Source organism: Scyliorhinus canicula, chromosome 9 (genome assembly GCF_902713615.1).
Source record: "Scyliorhinus canicula chromosome 9, sScyCan1.1, whole genome shotgun sequence".
NCBI classification, from domain to species: domain Eukaryota; kingdom Metazoa; phylum Chordata; class Chondrichthyes; order Carcharhiniformes; family Scyliorhinidae; genus Scyliorhinus; species Scyliorhinus canicula.
In genome coordinates, this window is record NC_052154.1 from 127,918,584 (window position 1) to 127,943,085 (window position 24,502).

Genomic DNA, 24,502 nt, shown 5'->3' on the forward strand with positions numbered 1-24,502 from the left:
CATTTCAGAGGGCAGTTAAGAGTCAGCCATGTTGGTCTGGAATCACATGTAGGTCAGACATTGTAAGAATGGCATATTTCCTTCCCTAAAGGATATGAGTTTTTACAACTAATGATAATTCCCATTACCGAGACTAACTTTAAATTACAAATTTTATTAATTGAGTTGAAATTCCACCAGCTGCTGTGATGGATTCGAACCTCCCAGGGGATTATTCATAGAATCATAGAATTTACAGTGCAGAAGGAGCCCATTCGGCCCATCGTGTCTGCACCGGTCCTTGGAAAGAGCACCCTATCCCCGTAACTCAGTAACCCCACCTAACCTTCTGGAAACTATGGGGCAATTTAGCATGGCCAATCCACCTAACCTGCAAATCTTTGGATTGTGGGAGGAAACCAGAGCACCCGGAGGAAATCCACGCAGACACGGGGAAAACGCGCAAACTCCACACAGACGGTCACCTGAGGCTGGAATTGAACCTGTGACCCTGGAACTGTGAGGCTGCAGTGTTTTTTTAAATATAAATTTAGAATAGCCAATTCATTTTTTTCCAATTAAGGGGCAATTTAGCGTGGCCAATACACCTACCCCGCAGATCGTTTGGGTTGTAGGGCAAAACCCACGCAGACACAGGGAGAATGTGCAAACTCCACATGGACAGTGACCCGGGGCCGGGATCGAACCTGGGACCTCAGCGCCGTGAGCCAGCAGGGCGGACCAGTGCATCACCGTGCCGCCCTAGTAGTAATGTAATGTATATTAAAATCAGTGTTAGACTGAGTAGAGCTGGCAGATAGTGATCCCTTTTTACAATAATTTAGCCATCAGCAATTCTGAGAAAGACCTGAAATGTTAGCATAACCTTTTCTATTTTCCACAGGCGCTGCCTACATTGCTGAGTCTTTCTAGTATTTTTGTTTTTAATTCAACCATTATGGTCATTTTTGACTGGGGCTAGCACAGAAACGTATTGAATTCAGTTCAAAACTTGGAACAGTGGGATATGAACCTATAAACTCTGGGTTAATATTTCAGTCGCATAACCATTGCATCACTGTTCCCATTCATACTCTGTAAGGTAAAAATGCTGCACACCAACAGATTGTCACTGTCACTGAATTATGCAGCTTTCATCTTGATGAAAATTAATATTATATGACACTGCTGGAGTTTGCTGTTGCATACAATATTCAATGCATTTATAGTTCATGATTTCCAGAATCCACCAACTGAACACAAACATTCTTGGTATCCACTGATATCTAAAATTCGCAAAAACAGACATTTTGTCCCAGAATTTGCAGAAGCGATAGGGCTACTGATAAAACTGTTGATAGTGGTAAATGGTGAAATTATTCACAAATTTGATTGTGATTGCAATTTTCTTAATCTATTGATGAATTGGGTCTGAACCTGGAGCTTTGTAGTTAATCTAGACCCTAAAATGTCCTCAGTGTTGATACTGTACCATTCTGACATTTTTAGCTGGCACTGTTCCCCAAGATGTAGAGGAAGACCAGCAAATTGATCAGGAACTGCATATATCCAAAGGATGAAAATCCATATGATTCAAAAAGGAAGCCTCCGATCGTGGGAGACACCGAGCGAATGAGAGAGTGAACACACATATTCAGCCCCAGCATCGCACCTAGAGAAAGAGATTCACAATCAATTAACACAGGAGAGAAAAACGAACATAAAGCAACAGGCCTTGTGCATACAGCCCAACTCTTTCTTCCAACCGAGTTCATTTAACTCAACTCCCCACCGCCAAGATAATTCAGTCTGCCTCACTCAGATCAACTTCCCCAGCAGCCGAGTACCCCAGCCTGGCTCCCTTCATCCATTTCACCTAGCCAGCGCAGTAACAAAACCCAACTCGCTCAGCCAGTATAGCAACCCAGCCACAGACAGTTTATATAGCTCTGTTACCCCAGATATTATGGGTGGGTTTCTCCGTTCCTCTGCACCAGATTGCTGGTTCGGCACGCCTCCAGGATTCTCCATTTCACCGGCTGGTCAATGGGGTTTCCCATTGTGGGGCAGCCCAACGCCGCCGGCAAAATGGAGAATCCCGACGGCGGAGAATTCAGCTCTATGTTTTTCTTACAGTGAACCAGCTAAGACCCTATGGCCCAATTTCCCCATCCCCATTCCAGTAGCTTATACAGGAATGCTGGCCAACTCACCCAGACTCTTCTGCTGAACCACACTGCTTAAGCTCAAAAATATAACCCCCCAAATAACCCAGCTTTTCTTGGTCACCCACCCAGACCTAGCCTAGCTCCTTTCAATTGGATAGAGCTAAGAAAATGTCAGGCTAGGGCAGCACAGTGAAGCACTGCAGTCTCTCGGCGCCGAGGTGCCAGGTTCGATCCCGGCTCTGGGTCACTGTCCGAGTGGAGTTTGCATATTCTCCCCATGTTTGCGTGGGTTTTGCCCCCACAACCCAAAGATGTGCAGGGTAGGTGGATTGAACACGCTAAATTGCCCCTTAATTGGAACAAATGAATTGGGTGCTCTAAAATTTAAACAAAAAGAAACTGTCAGGCTATTTGTATTTTGCTCCCACTGAATGACATAATTGAGATCAGACAGAGCAGAACATATCACTCTAAACCTCTGAAATTATCTGGATAGAGGGAGGAGAGAAATCAGCTGGGAAGGTGGGATGTGAGAATGAAAGCTTTACGTGGATGTGTATGATTTTAATTTCTTGTATTTCTACCACGTTCTTCATGTGCAGGAAGGTGTTGGAAACATATCAGCCTGTTTTCACACAGGAAGGTCCCAAAACAGCAACATGATAATCATCAGATAATTTTCTTTAGCAATGTTGATTGAGGGGTAAACATTAACATGGACATTGGAAAGATTCCCCTGCACCTCTTCGAAATAGTGCGATGGGATCTTTACGTCCACCTCGGTGGGCAAACTGGCCTCGATTTAACATTTAATTGAAAACAGCGCAGTAAACTGGAATGTCAGCCGAGTTTATACTCAAATCTCTGGAATGGGACTTGAATCCACAACCTTCTGACTAAGAAGTGAGAAAGAGACCATTAGGATAAGCTGAGACAAAGCATAAAGGGGTTGAAAAGGTAGCATGAGAATTTTGCTGGGATATCGACCTTGTGTAAGAAAGGATAATTGAGCAGGATGATGTTCTGGGGGTGAGGGTGTGGTCTGCAGTTCTTTTTAAAATAAATTTAGAGTACCCAATTCATTTTTCCAATTCAGGGGCAATTTAGCGTGTCCAATCTACCTACCCTGCACATCTTTGTGTTTTCGTGGCGAAACCCATGCAAACACGGGGAGAATGTGCAAACTCCACATGGACAGTGACCCAGATCGAACTGGGATCGAACCTGGGACCTCGGCGCCCCGAGGCAGCAGTGCCAACCACTGTGCCACCTAGTTTGCAGTTCTGATCACAATGGAGCTTGAGGCAAGGAGGATAGCCAGGAACATCTTTAGAGAAGATAAACCTTGAGCTAATAATAGTAATAAGGTGATGAAGATACTAGGGTTCCAGGTGTAAGGATAGAGGTACCTGCAAGCCTTTCAGTACCATGCCCAATCGCCTACTCATTATGTGTGAACTTAGGTAGTCTTGGCAAACGAGTACAATATGGGGAGGGGAGAGGACATCATAGTTTTTTTTAATAAACATTTTATTGAGGTATTTTTGGTATAGTAACAAAAACAAAATAAACAATATACATGAAATCATAAACATAGTGCAAAAGCCATTTACCTTTCTTACAGGTCCCACCCTTATTGACCCCCTACTCTAATCTAAACTGCCCCCCCCCCCCCCTTTGCTGCTGACGATTAATTTTCTGCAAAGAAGTCGACAAATGGTTGCCACCTCCGGGTGAACCCTAACAGTGACCCTCTCAAGGCGAACTTTATTTTCTCCAAACAGAGAAAGCTAGCCAGGTCACCGACTTCGGAGGCTTTGAGTCCCTCCAAGCTAATAGTATCCATCTCCGGGCTACCAGGGAATCAAAGGCCAGAACGTCCTCCTCTTTCTCCTCCTGGATTCCCGGGTCTTCTGACACCCCGAAAATCGCCACTCTGGACTCAGCGCCACCCTTGTTTTTAAAAAAAATATTTTTATTCTCCTTTTTCACATTTTCTCCAAAATTTACACCCACCAACAATAAACAATAATCAGTAACAAATATGTCAATCCCCATAACAATAACTACAATCCCATCCTCCCACCAACCCCCAAACAACCACCCTTGTTTTTAACACTGTGGACATGATGTCCGCAAACCCCTGTCAAAATCCCCTAAGCTTTGGACATGACCAAAACATGTGGACATGGTTTGCCGGTCCTCCCGCACATTTTGCGCACCTGTCCTCCACCCGAGAACATCATAGTTGAGTCTAATTTTGACCTTACCCAATGTCCACATAAGCACATGGTTCAGCATGGTTCAATGGATAAGGAAGCGAAACAGAATCATAGATCATAGAGCCCAGAATGAGGCCTATTGTGCTTTCCTGGCTCTTTGGAAAAGCAATCCAATTAGTCCCACTATTGCTGCGTAATCTTGCAATTTTTCCCTTTCAAGTATATATTCAATTTCCTTTTGAAAGTTAAAGCCTTGTGATTTTTCCATTCTGTATGTCAGAACAGTTTGAGGCAAGTGAAATCATCCCCTGCATTTCCCTGACCAGCTAACTCAGCACAGAACCTGGCTCTTTCTGGTCTGTATGGCTCTGTAGGTCACTATCCAGTGCATTTTCATAATAAACCATAACAGAGTGGGAGGGTTTGAAGGGGCGTTTAATAACAGCAATATATTAATAATTACTCTACTGTGTTGTCCACTTACCAGTGTCTGTGGGTGGAACTATTTTGGTTAAGATACTATTTGTGGTGAGGTAGAAAATGGAGATTCCCAGGGACATTGGGATGCAAGTGAGGCAAAATTGGACTACATTTGTCATCAGTGCCTGAAGGAAGACAGATAGAAACTATTAACCTTGGAACAAAGGAAGAAATTAAAACCAAATAACAAAGTCATGATAGTACACCTTATTTGTGATATACAAGTTGTGGAGGAACACCTCTGACAGTTCTTTACATTGGTAATATCGGAGCTTAAGATCACATGGAAGGGCTATGGATGGGCAGTAAATGCTGTCAAAGTTGATAATGCCAATATCCCAATAAATAATAATAATGGTTACTTGGGTGAGCTTCTTCAAAAGACGTTTGGCAAACGGCAACTGAACAAATACCTAGAATGGAAGGATGAGGTTTGGAGAAAATCAGTAAAGAACATCTCCGGAAATTATCCTTAAGTCTTGTTACAGTGATTAATTTTATTCATTTAATGTGGATGTCGCTGGCTAGACCAGCATTTATTGCCCAAGCTTAATTGCCCTTGAGAAGGTGGCGGGTGAGCTGTTTTCTTGAACCGCTGCAGTTCATGTGGTGTAGGTACACCCACACCGCTGTTAGGGAGGAAGTTCTAGGATTTTGACTCAGTGATAGCAAAGGAACAGCAAAATATTTCCAAGTCAGGATGGTGAGTGTCTTGAAGGGGAACATCCAGGTAGTAATGTTCCTTTTTTAAAATAAATTTAGAGTACCCAATTATTTTTTTTCCAATTAAGGGACAATTTAGCGTGGCCAATCCAGCTATCCTAGATGGGAATGCTCCAATTTCTCTGCTGTCACGATCCTTCTAGATGGTAACGTTCAAGGGTTTGGAAGGTGCAGTCCAAGGAGGCTTGGTGAGTTCCTGCAGTGTATATTGTAGATGGTACACATGGCCGCCACTGTTCGTTGGTAGTGGAGGGACTGTCGAAGGGGTGGCAATTAAGTGGGCTGCTTTTTTTTTTTTAATTTAGATTACCCAATTATTTTTTCCAATTAAGGGGCAATTTAGTGTGGCCAATCCACCTACCCTGCACATTTTTGGGTTGTGGGGGCGAAACCCACCCAAACACAGGGAGAATGTGCAAACTCCACACGGACAGTGACCCAGAGCTGGGATCGAACCTGGGACCTCAGCGCCGTGAGCCAGCTGCGCTAACCACAAGGCCACCGTGCTGCACCCTAAGTGGGCTGCTTTGTTGTGAATGGTGTCAAGCTTCTTGAATGTTGTTGCAGCTGCACTCATTTAGGCAAGTGGATCACGTTCCTGACGTGCCTTGTAGATGTTGGACAGGCTTTGGGGAGTCAGGAGGTGAGTTAGTCATCGCAGGCTTCCCAGCCTCTGACCTACTCTTCTAGCCACGGTATTTATATGGCTAGTCCAATTCCGTTTCTGGCTAATGGTAACCCCATGGATGTCGTTAGTGATGGAATCATCAAAGGTAATGCTTGAATCTCAAGGGGCAATGGTTAGATTCTCTCTTATTGGAAATGGTCATTTCCGAGCACGTGTGGCATGAATGTTACTTGTCCCTTTTCAGCCCAAGCTTGAACTTTGTGTAGGTCTCGATGCATTTGGACACTAACTGCTTCAGTATCTAAGGAGCCATGAGTAGAGCTATATGTTGTGCAATCATCAGTATTGGTGGTGGAGGGAGTGAATATTCATGGACGGGATACTAATCAAGTGGGCTACTTTGTCCTGGATGGTGTCGAGCTTCTCGAGTGTTACTGGAGCTGCACTCATCCAAGCAAATGGAGAGTATTCCATTACACTCCTGAATTGTGCCTCGTCCCGATGGGGAGTCAGGAGGTGCATTAATTGCTGCAGGATTCCTAGCCTCTGAAACGGTAGCCACAATATTTATGTGGCTAGTCCAGTTCAGTTCCTGTTCAATAGTAACCTCCAGGATGTTGATAGTGGGGGATTCAGTGATGCTAATGCCATTGAATGTCAAGGGACAATGGTTATTTTTTTCCCTTTTTGGTGCTGCAAATATTACTTGCCAATTTTCAGCCCAAGCCTGCATGTGGGCTGCTTCAGTATCTTAGGATTCATGATTGGTGTTGAACACTGTGCAATCATCACTACCCTGAGGAACTCCTGCAGTGATTGAGATGATTGATTTCTAATATCCACAACCATCTTCCTTTGTGCTAAGTATGACTAACCATCGGAGAGTTTTCTCCCTGATTTCCATTGATGCCAGTTTTGCTCGGGCTCCTTGGTGCTACGCTCAGTCAAATGCTGCCTTGAGGCAGTCAGTCATCTCACCTCTGGAATTCAACTCTTTGTCCATGTTTGAACCAAGGCCGTAATGAAGTCATGAACTGAGTGGCCTTGGCAGAACCCAAACTGAGCCACAGTGAGCAGGTTATTGCTAGGCAAGTGCTGCTTGCTAACACTGTTGATGACCCCTTCCATCGCTTTACTGATGATTATGGTAGTCTGTTGGGGCCGTAATTGCCTGGGTTGGATTTGTCCTGCTTTGTGTGTACTTACAGTATTACGGGTGAGGATTTACAGATTTCCTTGTTCCTCTTTTTAAAAAATAAATTTAAAGTACCCAATTCATTTTTTTCCCCAAATAAGGGGCAATTTAGCATGGCCAATCCACCTACCCTGCACATGAGACCCATGCAGACAAGGGGAGAATGTGCAAATTCCACATGGATAATGAGCCGGGGCCGGGATCGAACCTGGGTCCCCGGTGCCTTGAGGCAGCAGTGCTAATCACTGTGCCACTGTGCTGCTCATGGAAGCTCTCTTCCGACCTGCGGGTGGTAAATTTTATTTCGTCTAGTTTGAGAAATTCCCCCAGGTCGGACAGCCAACCTGTAGCTTTGGGTGATGCTGCCGATCGCCAGCCTCGCAGGATTCTCCGACAGACAATCAGGGAGGCAAAGGCAAGATCGTGTTTCCCCCTCCCCATGAAGAGTTCTGGCTGGTCTGAGACCCCGAAGATTGCCACTTTTGAGCATGGCTCCACTCTCACTCCTACAACCCAGGACATGGCCTCAAAGAAGGCCGTCCAGTACTCGGCAAGTCTGGGGCAGGTCCAGAACATGTGGGTGTGATTGGCTGGGCCTCCCTGGCACCGTTCACATTTGTCCTCCACCTCCAGAAAGAACCTACTCATTCAGGTTGTGGTTAGGTGTGCTCTGTGCACCACCTTTATCTGTGTTAGGCTCAGCCCTGGAGATGGAGTTCGCCCTGTGCTGTGTTTCGACCCAGAGTCCTCCCCCTATTTCTATGCCTAGTTCCTCCTCCAATTTTCTCTTGTCTCGTCCAAGGGGGAGCGTACCTCCTCCAACAGCCACCCGTACAGGTCCCTACAGTTTCCCTTTCCTAGGTCCCCTGCGTCCAGCAGTTCTTTGACTAGCGAATGCCCGGTATCTGGGGTGTCGTTGTTTCCTTACCGAGAAGGTTTTTGACTGTTATGTGTCTTAGCTCGTTTCCTTTTGGTAATTGGGTTCTCTCTGTGAGTTCAACCAGGTTGCTACTCTGTCGCCCGTGTACATGTCCCTAACCGTCAATTTCTTCTCATTCTGCCTGCACCTTTTGAAGGTGGTGTCCATTATTGCAGGAGTAAACCTGTGGTTGTTGCAGATGGGGGCCATGGTGGACATTTTGGTTAGGCCGAAGTGTTGCCTCATCTGGTACCATGTCCGGAGCATGGCAACTTTTTCGCCTGCTTGTTGGTCGGGGGATGGTAGTGCGGTTGTGACTTGGGCTCAGCGGGATGTCCCTATAGGGGGTTTGGAGGTGTACAGCCCCGGTAGAAGGTCGATATGGCTTCATTGACCCTTCCGGTGTGATGACTAGCCTGACACTGCTGTCCCTAACCAGGGCTACTTCCCTCGTGGCTGCCTGCTTTCTCAGTTGGTGAGCAAGCAGGCGGCTGGCTTTGTTTCTGTGTTGGTAGAAAGTCCCCTGTGTCTGGTGGAGCTGGTACACTGCTCTCCCCGGTCAAAGTCCATTTGTAGCTTCTTCCTCTCTGTCAGTCGCTTTACGGTCAGGGCTGCGGAGTACCGCCTGTCCACCTCCAGTATGGAGTCTACCAGTTCTTGCCTAGCTGCCGTCTACTTCCTATCTTTGCTTGCCTTGTACCCAATAATTTCCCCCTTCAGCGCCTCCCAGAACGTGGAGGGAGAGACCGCCCCATTCTGGTTGTTGATAATGTACCCGTCTAAGGCCTGTGATATTCATTTGCAGAGTGCCTTATCGGCCAGGAGGGCCATGCCCAGCCTCCAAGGGGGGCATGTGCCCGGCCCGACTCCAACCTCACGCCCATGTAATGTGGAGCTTGGTAGGAAATTAGTGTTGCGGATTACTCCGCTCCTACCACCCCTGGAAGCACCGTTTTCCCCACGACAAAGAGGTTGATTCGAGGATATACCCTGTGTACCTGGGAGAAGGAAAACCCTCTCTCCCCTGGGTGTGTGAACCTCCATGGGTCCAGTGACCCCATCCATTCCATGAACATGCCCAGGTCCATCGCCATGTTTGTCCTTTTTCCCAAATTTGGGGTTTGATCCGTCTGTCTGTGGGTCATGTGCGCAGTTAAAGTCCCCTCCACCCAGCACCCCCCCCCCCCCGACCCCACCCAGTCCCCCCATCAGTGCCCACACCAACCCCCTCCCCCCAGTCCCCACCCCAATCCCCCCCCCCCTCCCCCCAACCATAATTTAAATTCTACCATCTGCCTTGGTGGGATTTGTACCAGGTCCCCAGAGTATTACACTGGGTCCCTAGATTACTAGTCCAGTGACAATACTACTATAGCACTGTCTTCCCCCTATGTACTATACTATTAAACCATACTATGTATAGTATAAGCTGACCACCGACAACATTTTCAATGTACTTCAAAGGAATCCAACAGCACAGACTTGCATCTGTTTCTGTCGCCTCCACCTCCCTCTCGCTGTTTCAAGCAATTAAATCCTATCTACCTGCACAAAACCTCGTACATTCCCCTCGCCCGAGAATGCTTTAGATTCTACAGGAAGAATTTCTGACTTTTCCCCTGTGACCCTTATCTTACATCATTGTGAGGATGTGGACTAGCCTCAAGCTATGAGCTGCATCCTGCTATTAAAAGTCATATCCAGAAGCACAGCTGCCATGAGATAGCTCATGGGGTTACTGTGGTGACGGACAAAAGCTTGTATTTAACATTCCTATTTGAACTGTGGTTTTCCTGTCAATTTTCTCTCCTCCACTTCCTCTCTCTCAATCCCAGGAGGATTGAATACATTTCCAGGAATTGTAGATTAACCTCCAGGACAGTTCTCCAAGCAACCAGGAAGCAAAATCAGCAGGGTATTAAAAATAATAATTTTCTGTCAGACCTCTTAGATCCTGTGTGCGCAACCTCCTTTATCTTTGTAGTTCTGTAATACACCACCTGGTCTATTAAGAACATGTGCCCTTATTTACTTTGAACATAAGGAAGATGAAGAACATTGCCCTGTGTAATGCGGGGGTTCATGATGAAAACTTACCGTGGCCAAACCCACCAGAGAAATCAGCAGGATGGACCAGAGAAGTAAGGATCTCTCTGCAATTCGTTGAGTCAGCCACCCAACCACTAGCCCCTGCATAACCTAGGAAACAGTAAAAACAATCAGACAGCTACTGACATCAATTTAATCTTAAGAACATGCAATAGCTTGGCAGAAAAGAAATAGGGCCCCCATGTCTGCGTGGGTTTCACCCCCACAACCCAAAAGATGTGCAGGTTAGGTGGATTGGCCATGCAATATTGCCCCTTGATTGTAAAAAAAATAATTGGGTACACGAAATTTAGAAAAAAAAAAGAAAACAAATAGGGCACTTGGAAGGGTACTGGTCTACGGTTCAGGTTTGAATTCAGCCAATATTAATTAATATAATTCTCCTTTCTTGGGCTATAAAAGCAGAGGTGATATCAGCAGGATTGCAGCCATTCATTGATTTTGTTCTCTTAGGGCAGCACGGTGGAACAGTGGGTAGCACTGCTGCCTCACGACGCCGAGGACCCGGGTTCGACCCCGGCCCCGGGTCACTGTCCATGTGGAGTTTGCACATTTTCCCCATGTCTGCATTGGTTTCACCCCACAACCCAAAGGTGTGCAGGGTAGGTGGATTGGCCACACTAAATTGCCCCTTAATTGGAACAAAAATTGGGTACTCTAAATTTATTTTAAAAAAGATTTTGTTCTCTTCAATCAGTCCCAAGAACTCAGTCCCTTCCCTCACAATCATAGAGGGTTTCCCTCCTTACTCTTCACCAACCAAGGTTCTAAACACTCCTTCCAGGTGAAGTAGTGATTTACTTGCACTTCATTCAATTTAGCACACTAGTAATCACTACTCTCCTTTACACTGGGGAGACCAAATGTGGATTGGGTGACCACTTTGCAGAATACCTACACTCAGTGAGCTTCTGCTTCTTTGTCAGTTTAATTCATAGTAAGAAGTCTTACAACACCAGGTTAAAGTTCAACATGTTTGTTTCAAACACTAGCTTTCGGAGCACTGCTCCTTCCTCAGGTGAATTCATCACCTTGTTCTCACACTCACACTTCTGCAGTGTAGCAGTGAAGTTCAGTGCAAACTTGAGGAACAATACCTCATCTTCTGATTAGGCACTTTACTTCCGGACTCAAAATTGGGTTAGAAAATTTCAGATCACAAAATTTGTCCCCCATTTTATTCGTTTTTTTTCACCATGTGCTGGTTTGAATCTTATTTTTCATGCTTTTCAGACAGAACTGCTCATTATTCTGGCTCTTACTCACTCTGGACAAACACTTTGTCTCTTTCCTACAACCATTACCACTCCCGTTGCTTTTTGCTGCATGACATTTTTGTCATTTAATCTTTCCTCTTACCCTATCTCAGAGGCTTATTTCTTCTTTCTCCCCATTCCCCTTTCAACAGAATAAAACCGGTCACGTTTCTAATTTCCTTCAGTTCGACACGTATTGAACTCAAAAGGTTAACTCAGTTTCTCTCTCCACAGATGCAGCCAGATGTGGTGAACGTACTGCAGTAACCATTCACCATGTATGTAACTGTGCCACACTGTTGCCCATGGGGGCTCCACCTATGGACCATTGTAAGGTATTACCTGTGATGTATCATATTGGTGCCTTTGTGGGCTCCGCCCCTGGCTCCGCCCCCTTGAGGGGAGGTATAAAAAGCAGCAGGCTTGTAGGCGGCTCTCAGTAGCAGAGCCGTCGCAGGCAGGCACTGTTCCAGTCAATTAAAGCCACAGTTAACATCGACACTCTGTTTCACGTGAATTGATGGTCGCATCACCAGATCTGCTGTGTACTTCCAGCATTTCTGTTTAGATTTTATATTATTGATTTGGAGCAGTTTGAATTTACAGTATTATGGGGCTGGATTCTCCGCTTCAGATGGAGAATCCGTGGGAGGTTTACGATGGAAAAATCGAGACCAACCCCTCATCAATTCTGGAACCGGTGAAGAGCTAGTAGCGGTGCCGGGTGAAATTCCTGGCTCCCGCGCCGAAAAAGGCTGAAGAATGGCCGGGTCCCTGGCTGCGCATGCGCACGGCTGACGACTGCAGCGGTCGCGCGTACAACATGGCAGCGGACGTGCACGGACCCAACCCGCCATCCGCGACCCCACAGCACCCCCCCCCCAGCCACCACCATCAGTCCCCTCAGCCCACGCATAAGCGCCCACCCCTCCCACCCCTCCCCACGGCCAGCAGCATGGATCCTGGTTGAATGTGGCGACGCTGGACATAGTCCGCAGCCACCACGCCGGGATCCCCACTGATGAGACCACGTGTCCTGCGCCGTCGGGAACCCCGCCCATCGGGGGCCGAGCATCGCGGGACGGCTTGCCGATGACGTGCCAATGCCGTTTCAATGCTGTGCAACGGGGTGATGCCATTTCCAAGGAGCATGACTGACCGGCGTCAAACCGGCGCCAGCCCTGATTTGGGCATCGGAGTTGATTTTCCGCCCAATTGCCGATTACGATATCGCCGTCGGGCAACAGAGAATCCTGCCCAAGATCTTGTTTACTCAGTGCCAGATCAGACTATATTTTACTCACTGGGCTATCAGGCGTCTGTGAAGGGGCTGGTTTAGCACAGTGGGCTAATCAGCTGGCTTGTAATGCAAAACAAGGCCACCAGCGCGGGTTCAATTCCCGTACCAGCCTCCCCGAACAGGCACCGGAATGTGGCGACTAGGGGCTTTTCACAGTAACTTCATTGAAGCCTACTTGTGACAATAAGCGATTATTATTATTATTATAACAGTTAAATTCCTAACAGTGAATTAGTAAGGATGAGCTTGGCTATGTGTGCGATTTAATGGAAACATTTTTAAGTGTGGTAGCGAACAGGAACTGCCGTGAGCTTCCCGATGCTACATCCGGTGAGGCCATCACCGTTATCAAATGTTAATTGGGGGATGTGTCCCATCCTAGGTGGACCTCTCTGAGGCATTGCGGAGCATGTCCCAGTCTAAGGTGGGCATTGCCGAGGCGCTCTGAGCATGCCCGAGTTACTGAGGAGCATCTCTAAGGGCATCGATACCATGCTGCAGACATTGGGGAGCCGCCAGGGCTGACAGAGCTATATGATGCAGGGGCAGCCGGGGCTCAATCCAGCTGCCCTTCCATCCCAAGGTGACCCCTAGGGCCCCCCATGGACACCGCCTGGGAGGGGGCACTGGGTGCATCTCGGAGTCAGCCCCGGGAACAAGATGGCACGCCGAGTCATGCGCCCCCAGAGGACGCCAGCCAGAGGCATCGAATGCCGTGGAGTACGGCAAGTAGCAGGCTGCCTCCACCTCTAATGTGCATCCTAGGGACACACCTAGACGTTACACCAGTTACCCTGCCACAGCCCACTAGGCATGGTGGTCCATAGACTATGACATAGATTGGAGTGTTCATAGGTTATGGCATAGATTGAAGAGCACCAGTGCTCAACTTGCAGTGGGTTATCATCACCCACCTGCCATCGATAGTGACCTGTTGACAGCGCCGACACAGCCCCATCACTCCGGAGTGATGTTACACAGACCCTGGGAGGGTAGAACAGGATGTGGAGGGGGGGGGGGGGGGGGAGATGAGGGCTGAAGCCACGTCCTATGGTTTAGCACACTGGGCTAAATCGCTGGTTTTTAAAGCAGACCAAGGCAGGCCAGCAGCAGGGTTCAATTCCCGTACCAGCCTCCCTGAATAGGCGCCGGAATGTGGCGACTAGGGGCTTTTCACAGTAACTTCATTGAAGCCTACTTGTGACAATAAGCGATTTTCATTTTTCATTTCATGTGAAGTGGGTGAGGATGATGGCCTCCCTGGCCCTCTGAGCTGGTCAGACGCTCACCGCTGCCGCCTTTCCTCCATCTGGCTGGTCCCGTGGGTCCTCCCCAGGCTTGTTCTCCAGTCCCTCCCCCTTGGAGATGGCTGTTTGTTCTGAAGGGGGACAAACATCACCACGCTGCTGTGCCAGGATGTGGAGTGCATAGCAGACCACCACAAAGAAGGCGACCTTCTCAGGGGTGTACTGCAGTACATCACCAGAGCAGCCGAGACATCAGGACCGCATTTTGAGCAGTCAAATACATTGCTCACTGACAGCCTGGACGGCCGCATGGGTCTTGTTGTATCGGGTCTCTGCATCAGTCACTGGCGTCTGTATTGGCATCATTAGCCAGGTCCTTAGCGGATATCCCTTATCCCCCATGAGCCAACCAGCCATCCTGGGGTGATCCTCGAAGAGGCCAGGGATGTCCAATTGCCCAGGATGTAGCTGTTGTGCACATTCCCCAGGAAGCAAGCACTCATGTGCATGATCTTGAGGTGGTGGTCGCACACAAGTGGAATGTTCAGGGAGTGGAACTCGTTCCTGTTGATATAGGGCACTCTCTGACAGACCTGTGTGCGCAAGGCAACATGTGTGCCATCTATGAACCCCTGGACCTTCACAGCACCGAGGACCTGGGTTTGATCCCGGCCTGGGTCACTCTCCATGTGGAGTTTGCACATTCTCCCTGTGTCTGTGTGGGCCTCACCCCACAACCCAAAAAGATGTGCAGATAGGTGGATTGGCCACACTAAATTGCCCCTTAATTGGAATAAAAGAATTGGATACTCTAAATTTATTTTTAAAAATCTATTACCCCCTGGACCTGGGGCATCCCATCGATGGTGGAGAATCCTGCTGCCCGGGAGGCTTGTTTGGCCTGGCCCATGTCGAAGTTTATGTAGTTTGCTGTCTAGAAAACAGGACATTCATGACCTCAAGGATGCACCTGTGGGCTGTAGCTTGAGATGCCACACAAGTCCCCACTCGAGTCTCAGCGACACACGCTGTCTGTCAGTTGTTTGAAATATCAGCGCGTCTGCACACCGTGGGCCGTTGCTGCCCCCCCCCCCCCCCCCCCCGGCCTAATGGGCGGCCAGGTCCTCAGGGTGTGGGACGGGGCCCTGCACATGGACCGCCTCCTCAGGCCTCTGACGACGCTGCTGCCGCCGCCTTCTCTGGTGACTAGCCGCTTGGCCGTCAAGCGACAGCAACTTCCGCGCGGGGTCCAATATAGCATCCATCCAGGGTAACATCTGTAAGGAATTGGAGAGGCTGAGAGTCTGCTGACCAGTGCTGTCTTCAATCCCGGGATCCTACATTCTCCCATTGCTCCCCCACCCCCATCACACTCTCTGCCATTTAACAGGCCCTGCCCATGCACCCCGGCCACAGCAGGGGCCTCTGGTCACAGAACTTCAGACCCCGGCCACCCACACATCATGGTACTTGGGCCGGGTGTTAGTCCCTTCCCCGGTGCACACACTCATCCTCTTCTTACTGGAAATGTCTCCAGTGCTGGGGCTCAACTGGTGCTGCGGCTCAGCCGCTGCGTGTTCGGATGTTGGCTGCTGCATCCATGCTGTTGCTTCCTGCAGTGTTCAGGCACAGTCCAAGCATCACAGTCTGACAATTCTGTATTAGTAATAGCCTTTAGCCGCACGGCCAGAGGCCTCCATAGACGTGGGAGTTATGGGTGGTCGATGGGATAGACAGGCAGGGGCTGGGCTTGCCCTCATTACCGGTATACACGATCCAGGAGATGGCATGGCGGACCCGGGGGGATTGGCTGAGACACGCAAATCCCCAGCCCCACCGATGGTGACCCACTCCCACCGAGGCCGCCCCCACCCCCATGGGGACTCCCTCCCTGCCCCAGGGCTCATTGCCCAGGAGCAAAGATGGCCACTCACCTCCTCGGATCCCCATAGCAGTCATTCCGCCAGCTTCACTTTTTAAAAAGGTGTACTAATCGGCGCCCATGTGACCACTTGCCGAGGAGTCGATTAGATCACAGGAGACCATTAGATAGGGGGCACCAGCACGGTGGCGCAAATGGTTCGCACTGCTGTCTCACGGTGCTGAGGTCCCAGGTTCGATCCTGGCCCTGGGTCACTGTCCGTGTGGAGTTTGCACATTCTCCCCGTGTTTGCGTTGGTCTCACCCCCACAACCCAAAGATGTGCAGGGTCGGTGCGTTGGTCATGCTGAGATGTCCCTTAATTGGAAAAAATTAATTGGGTACTCTAAATTTATAAAAAAGAGCAATAGGGGTCGTTCCTGTTACTTGTGTGGATCCTGGCTTTAATTGTTGATGATTGGTTTCTCGCCACACCATGGCGGGTTCCCGATTTCACCAATGGAAGCGGGCCGGTTAGATCGCACCTGGCGCGGTTCCCGATTTTGGCCTCAACGGCCGCACTGCGCTCTCACTCAAGCGTAACCTGCCGGTAAATTTGTGCCCGCTAATTCCATCATACAACATATGTCGTAGGCCATGTCAAAGGACATTTGCACCAGAGCGCTCTTGCTAATCACTCTGATGGAACTGTATGCAGAGTTGTATGTGGAAGTGCACTGAGGACATATATATGGAGTTGGCAGCACACACAGCTTGTGACACATTGACTATACAGTATGTGGAGCTGACATTTACCTCCCTCTGCATTCACTAACTTAACAATGGCAGGTTGTGCTGATGGGCGTTTCTGTGACTTCAGGCACCAACTGCCAATAATCAATCCACCTGTTCAATCACAAACAGGGAGGTTACTTCCTCCCTCATGCAAATAACGACTTCATTCTTCTTTTTGTTTGGTGTCAGTGAGTTCAGATTCCAGGCAAACAAGTGCAGGACAGGTGTGAGCAGTAACCTCCAGACACTTGGTCATGCCCTTGTACAACATGCAAATACTGCATCGCAACCCGGTTCTCTCTGGACCAGCACACCACCTGTTGTACTGAGACATACTAGTTAGAGCATTCACACACATACTGAAATAGTTAGCATTTTTGCCTGCGGCACTGAGGTCCCGGGTTCGAACCCCAGCCCTGGGTCACTGTCCGTGTGAAGTTTGCACATTCTCCTTGTGTCTGCGAGGGCCTCACCCCCACAACCTAAAGATGTGCAGGTTAGGTGGATTATTGGGCAGCATGGTGGTGCAGTGGTTAGCATTACTGCCTCACAGCACCGAGGTCCCAGGTTCGAATCCCGGCCCTGGGTCACTGCCCATATGGAGTTTGCACATTCTCCCCGTGTCTCCCACGACCCAAGAAGATGTGCAGAGTAGGTGAATTAACCAATTAAGGGGCAATTTAGCATGGCCAATCCATCTACCCTGTACATCTTTGGGTTGTGGGGGCGAAACCCACGCAAACACGGGGAGAATGTGCAAACTCCACACGGACAGTGACCCAGAGCCGGGATCGAACATGAGACCTCGGCGCTGTGAGGCAGCAATGCTAACGACTGAGCCACCGTGCTGCCCCAAGAGTTTTAATTTGTAACTATTTTCCAGTGATCATCCTCTGGAAACTGTATGCATTGATTAGGTTCAGCGTACAAGGAGGTCCTCCCCTGCATTGGGTGAGCCCCATTATTATATTTGTTGGTGACAATTTGCTGTTTCCACTGGCACATTAAGAATGGTCACTTTGGGGCAGCACGGTGGCGCAGTGGGTTAGCCCTGTTGCCTCACGGCGCCAAGGTCCCAGGTTCGATCCCGGCTCTGGGTCACTGTCTGTGTGGAGTTTGCATATTCTCCCCGTGTTTGCGTGGGTTTCGCCCCCACAACCCAAAGATGTGCAGAGTAGGTGGATTGGCCACGCTAAATTTCCCCTCAATTGGAAAAAATTAATTGGGTACTCTAAATTTATTTTAAAAAAAGAATGGTCACTTTCAGAGCTACCAGATTACTGCTAGTCCTAAAGAACGCTAGCTACCATAGTATAAGTGGGTACCTTCAGAAAATGGAGGCAGAAAAATTAGTATTTTAAAAATGGTCACAATCCACAATAGATCTGTGGAGGGTCACTCACCAGTTGTTTGAATAGAAAGAAAACTGCAGATGTTAAAAATTGGAAATGCAAACATTGTCCTGTGCCTGCAGCTGACTGCACAAATCTATCCTGCTTTTGTTTGCTCATCTGGAATCAGGGCTCATTGTGCTGAATAAAAGAGGAAGGAAATAGTTTGAAAAGACTGCGATAAAGCCACCTCCCTGCTTATGAATGAAACAGGTAGACTAACCCTGCCAGATCTGATGCAATCCTCAATTCAGATGTCATTAAATGCCTTTTATCTAGTCTGTAGACTTTGAATAGAATGCAACTCCTATCATGATGATGTGAGGCAGTTTTGTCAGGGGTTTGTTGGCGGTGGGGACAGCAATTATGTCAACATTCAGGTCAGAATTTTCAATTGCTGATGGTGTCGGGAAGGAGCGAGGGCACGGAGCGTGGCACGGCGGGACGGAGCGTGGCACGGTGGGACGGAGCGTGGCGCGGCGGGACGGAGCATGGCGGGACGGAGCGTGGCGTGGCGGGACGGAGCGTGGCATGGCGGGACGGAGCGTGGTGCGGCGGGACGGAGCATGGCGGGACGGAGCGTGGCGCGGCGGGACGGAGCGTGGCATGGCGGGACGGAGCGTGGCGGGACGGAGCGTGGCATGGCGGGATGGAGCGTGGCGCGGCGGGACGGAGCGTGGCGCGGCGGGACGGAGCGTGGTGCATCGGGACGGAGCGTGGTGCGGCGGGACGGAGCATGGCGGGACGGAGCGTGGCGCGGCGGGACGGAGCGTGGCGCGTCGGGACGGAGCGTGGTGCGGCGGGATGGAGCGTGGCGCGGCGGGATGGAGCGTGGCGCGGCGGGACGGAGCGTGGCGCGGCGGGACGGAGCGTGGCACGGTGGGACGGAGCGTGGTGCGTCGGGACGGAGCATGGCGGGACGGAGCGTGGCGCGGCGGGACGGAGCGTGGCGGGACGGAGCGTGGCGCGGCGGGATGGAGCGTGGCGCGGCGGGACGGAGTGTGGTGCGGCGGGACGGAGCGTGGTGCGGCGGGACGGAGCATGGCATGGCGGGACGGAGCGTGTCGGGACGGAGCGTGGCATGGCGGGATGGAGCGTGGCGCGGCGGGACGGAGCGTGGCGGGACGGAGCGTGGCGCGGCGGGACGGAGCATGGCGGGACGGAGCGTGGCGCGGCGGGACGGAGCGTGGCATGGCGGGACGGAGCGTGGCGGGACGGAGCGTGGCATGGCGGGATGGAGCGTGGTGCGGCGGGACGGAGCGTGGCGGGACGGAGCGTGGCGCGGCGGGACGGAGCGTGGTGCGTCGGGACGGAGCGTGGTGCGGCGGGACGGAGCATGGCGGGACGGAGCGTGGCGCGGCGGGACGGAGTGTGGCATGGCGGGACGGAGCGTGGCGGGACGGAGCGTGGCATGGCGGGATGGAGCGTGGCGTGGCGGGACGGAGCGTGGCGGGACGGAGCGTGGCGGGACGGAGCGTGGTGCGGCGGGACGGAGCATGGCGGGACGGAGCGTGGCGGGACGGAGCGTGGTGCGGCGGGACGGAGCATGGTGGGACGGAGCGTGGCGGGACGGAGCGTGGTGCGGCGGGACGGAGCATGGCGGGACGGAGCGTGGCGGGACGGAGCGTGGTGCGGCGGGACGGAGCATGGTGGGACGGAGCGTGGCGGGACGGAGCGTGGCGCGGCGGGATGGAGCATCCCGCCGTGCAGCTACAAGAACAGGTCAGAGGTGGGGTATATCAACCCAACATTAGGCTTTAATCCTAACCATAGCAGATTGCCTCCTACAACACTACTGTGCCAGATTTAGGAAAAATCTTTCATCTGTGGTAACGGAGACTGGGATTCTGTTGATGGTATTTTATGGACACATGAAAGCAGAATTTCCAGTAGAAGATGATCTGAGCACAATAATCTTCCTCACTTCCAGAAATGTTAAAGGACGTTGAAGGAATGTGGCTTCACACATCTTGATAGGAGTCTACTTCTTGAATGCTTTGTGTAAAGAGGAAGAAATTATTCTGGGCTTCTGCTTTTAACTGTAAATTCTCCTTAAAATTATGTATTCATGTCAGGTGAGAATGGGACAGCTTTGGCTGACCCAGAGGCAGTATCTATTCATCCTCATCATCTCGCCTCATACGTGAAGGGTCACTTGAATGAGGTAATAGGGAGAGCACCTTAGACCATAATCCATTAGGGAGTGATAGGTGTTTTTACATTACAGCAGTAAAGCTATAGCAGGCATATGATTCACAAAGCAGTGACTGCAAAAAAAAAAAACTTTAGGATCTGTAGTTCAGTGACAATATAAAGAGCCCACAAAAACGTCACTTGACAAATTTACTTTTGTCTGAAGACTTCCTTTTCTGTCTGTTGAGAGAGTTGTTCTCTGGATTATACAGTAGAGCTAAGCACTTCTGCAGAAACTGGCACCAAAAGTCCACTGTAAGAGGATAGAATGTTATGCAGAGATTTCGCCATAAAGGATCTGTTTTTATATAATGCCTTTCACGGTCTAAGGATGCTCAAAGTGCTTCACAGGCAATGATGTACTTTGAAACACAGTCCCTGTTGTAAAGTTGGGAAATTCTGTAGCCAATTTGCAAACGAACCTGCCTCTCCCCAAAAGAATACTTTAAAAAAATAAATTTAGAAGAATACCCAAGTAGGCTTACATTAACACTGCAATGAAGTTACTGTGAAAAGCCCCTAGTCGCCAGTGTGCCTGTTCGGGTACACAGAGGGAGAAATCAGAATGTCCAACTTACCTAACAGCACAACTTCGGGACTTGTGGGAGGAAACCGGAGCCCTTGGAGGAAACCCACGCAGACACAGGGAGAACGTGCAGACTCCGCACAGACAGTGACCCAAGCCGGGAATCGAACCTTGGACCCTGATGCTGTGAAGCAACAATGTTAACCACTGTGCTACCCATAATTGTGGGGGTGAGACCCATGCAGATACGGGGAGAATGTGCAAACTCCACACAGACAGTGACCCGGGTCGGGATCGAACCCGGGTCCTTGGCGCCGTGAGGCAACAGTACCAACCACTGCGTCACTGTGCTACCCTCCCCAAAAGAATACCAAGGGTGCGATTCTCAGGAAAGATTTCAAAGTGTTGCAACAAGCGGGAATTGCCGCGAGCTTCCTGTTGCTCAACCGAGCGAGGCTGGAAACGTTATTCAACGTTAATTGGTCCACTTAAAGAGGAATCATGGGTTTCTTCCCACAAATGAAGACTCAACAGCTGATTCGCCGGCACTGTGCTCGCCAGCCCTCCGCTAACAAGATCAAGCAGCATTTAAGCTGCACTTGCTCAGACAAACCCAGCCAGCTCGGAACAATGGCGCCGAGGAGATCAACCCCACAAGTTTGGCGATGCTGACCTGGGGAAGCTGCTAGATGCCTTGGAAGCCAGGAGGGATGTTCTGCTCCCCCTAGGGTCCAGGTGGATCAGCCATAGGGCTGCCAGTGCTGCCTGGGACGAGATGGCGGCAGCTGTGACTTGGGCATCCCAGCAATGGCAGATAAACCTGCAGCCTGGGCATCTTGTTGGGCTTGGTCCATGATGCATACAGGGTATCTGTGACCTGTCGGACGTACCTGTGGGCTGTGGCCTGCGGGATGCCACGCTATTCCCTGCTTGAGCCCTAGAATGATCCTGAGGCCTAAAGGTTCAGAGCTGCGGTGACCTTGACGGCCACTGGGAGTGGATGTCCTCCTCCTCCTCCGGCCACCGGGAGTGGGTGTCCTCCTTCACGTGATGCCAGGTCCGCAAAGACATGGCATAGATGCTGCACAGTCTTTTTGTTGAGTCGTAGCCTCTTGTGGCATGCACACTCCATCATTTGTTCAAATGACCAGCGGCGCCTGTACACCCTGGGCCGTCGCGGGACTCCCCCTCTGGGTCACTCCCTGGTCCCTGGCCTGATGGGCGACTGGGTCCTCAAGGGTGTGTGGCGGGGTCTGGCACATGGGGTGCCGCCTCGAGCATCTGAGGACACTGCTGCTGCCACTGTTTCCGGCGTCTGGCCGCCTGGCCTAACAGTAGCATGGTTTGGGCAAATTCTGCGCCAATATCCCTGCCATAGCATTCAATATCTATAAGAAATTGGGAGAGGGTGTTAGACTGACAAACAGCGGTGGCACCCACCCCAGAACCCTCCCCCCTCCCACCCGGAATGCTCCCCCCCCTCACCGGACCCCGGAGCCTGTATCCCAGACATCCGCTCGTAATGACACCTAGTGATGGTCCCCTCCCTGTGGCACTTATCCACCCTCCGTCCATGGACATGCCTCCGGAGCTGTGTCACATGCCCTGGGCATTCGGCTGTTGGCTGTTGCCTGTGTGATGTTGCCTCCTGTAGTGTTCAAGCACAGTGTCCATGGATCTAGGCGTGATTGGGATGCTGGCAATGACTCCCACATGCTACATGGCCCGCCCACCCATGGTAATTCACTTGGGTTGCGTGAAGTGCTCACTTAAATATGATTGCCAATTCCCTATTAGCAATAGCCTCAGCAGACGGTGGGGGTTATGGGTGATTGGTAGGGCAGATGGGCAGGGACAAGGGTTGGCCCCCGGAATGGGTAAACACAATCTGGAGGTTGGCATCGTGGTTCCCCCCCCTAGCACTTCCTCCCCTTCCCATGGTGGCCCACCCCTGGGGACGGTTCCCCCACCCCAGCTGAGCTTCCCGCCACACCCTGCCGAGCAGTGGGGCAGCAAGCCCAGCGCCCCCAGGCTCTTTGCCTGTGAGCAAAGATGACTACTCACCTCCTCAGCTCCCTACAGAAGCCCTTCCACCAGGTTCACATTTTTCAAAAGGAGTACTAATCGGCGCCAGTGTGACCACTCGCTGGGGAGGCCGCTGAATGACGGGAAGCCGTTGAATAAGGGGTGGCTCCCGTTAATTGTATGGAAATTGGGCTTAAGTGGTGATAATTGGTTCCTCACTTCACTATGGCAAGGTCCCGATTTCGCCTACGGGAGCGGTCCAGTTGCATCACAAACTGTTTGGCGCTTGGTTTCTGCCTCTCCCGCTATTCACCGGCCTCGTTTCACTTGAGCGCTAGCATAATGAGGCCAGAGAATCACGCCCTAATTATTAATATCAAAGTATTGTGGATAAGACCAAATTTCATGGGGGGTGGGTTGAACTGCAACAAAGTACAGGAAGACATCAATAAACTCAGATCAGGTAATTGACTAACTTCAAAATAGATAAATGAGAGGTGCTGCATTTAGTTTAAGAAAATAAATAGGCCTCATACTCCTTGGAAAATAAGGAGTTTAAATTAGATAAGGACAAGAATGATTTGGGATAGAGATACACAAGTCATTAAAAGTGACGATGCAGTTTATGAGGCCAAATAAGACCAAACAAAACATTTCTGATGAGATATAATTGAGAAGCAGAGGAGTTACGTTAAACTTGAGTAGAGCCTTGAATAGAGCACAGTTGGACTACTCTGAACAATTCTAGACCCCATATGTAAAAAGGAAACAGAAATGGCAAAAAAGGTTTAATAGAATTATACCAGAACTGAAAGGTTACGTATGTAGTAAATTCTTTATTATCTGGTATGTGTGTGGAATGGGTGGTGCCGGTTAATCAAAAATGCCGGTCAACATCTAGGCATTCCATTCACCGATGGAATACAGTGCAATACTTGTAGCGTGAACTAATCTGCAACTACACAGGAAGTAAATACCAGTAATACTTCTACGTCTAAATCTTTAATAGTACTTTAAACATAAAAGTATAAAATAATTCAGTATACAGGCACAGGTTCCAGATAATTTCATTACTGGTTGCAGTTGGTAACGTGATGATTCGCATTCGGGGAACATCAGAAATTTCAGTTAATAGAGCATTCCGATTGGTAGAGTGCCGGATAACACAGATTTGATTGTATCTATCAAGAAAGATTGAACAACCTGGGTGGATTCTTTTCACTGGAAATGAGTGAGGGGTGACATGGGTTGTGTTGGTGAGACCCATGCAGACATGGGGAAAATGAGCAAACTCCACACAGACAATGACCCGGGACAGGGATTGAACCCGGGATCTCTACGCCGTGAGGCCGCAGTGCTAACCACTGCGCCGCCGTGCTGCCCGAGTAGCACATGTATTAAGGAAAAACTAAATAAACATATGAGGGATGGAAGAAAAGTAGATTATGTTGACAGGTTTAGAAGAATAGGGCTGCGAGGAGGGTCA

The 24,502-nt window shown here is 50.0% G+C and overlaps 1 protein-coding gene across 1 annotated transcript in view; it reads right to left on the reverse strand.

Moving 5' to 3' along the window:
* Window positions 1-595: 595 nt before the first annotated feature.
* Window positions 596-24,502, reverse strand: part of slc22a18 (solute carrier family 22 member 18) — a 170,135-nt gene continuing 146,228 nt past the window's right edge. The window contains exons 8-10 of the mRNA XM_038807533.1: window positions 10,412-10,513; window positions 4,854-4,974; window positions 596-1,651 (exon numbers count right to left, since the gene is read on the reverse strand). Coding sequence (XP_038663461.1) covers window positions 1,485-1,651; window positions 4,854-4,974; window positions 10,412-10,513 — 390 coding nt within the window. The 3' untranslated portion in view covers window positions 596-1,484. The remainder of the gene's footprint in view (window positions 1,652-4,853; window positions 4,975-10,411; window positions 10,514-24,502) is intronic.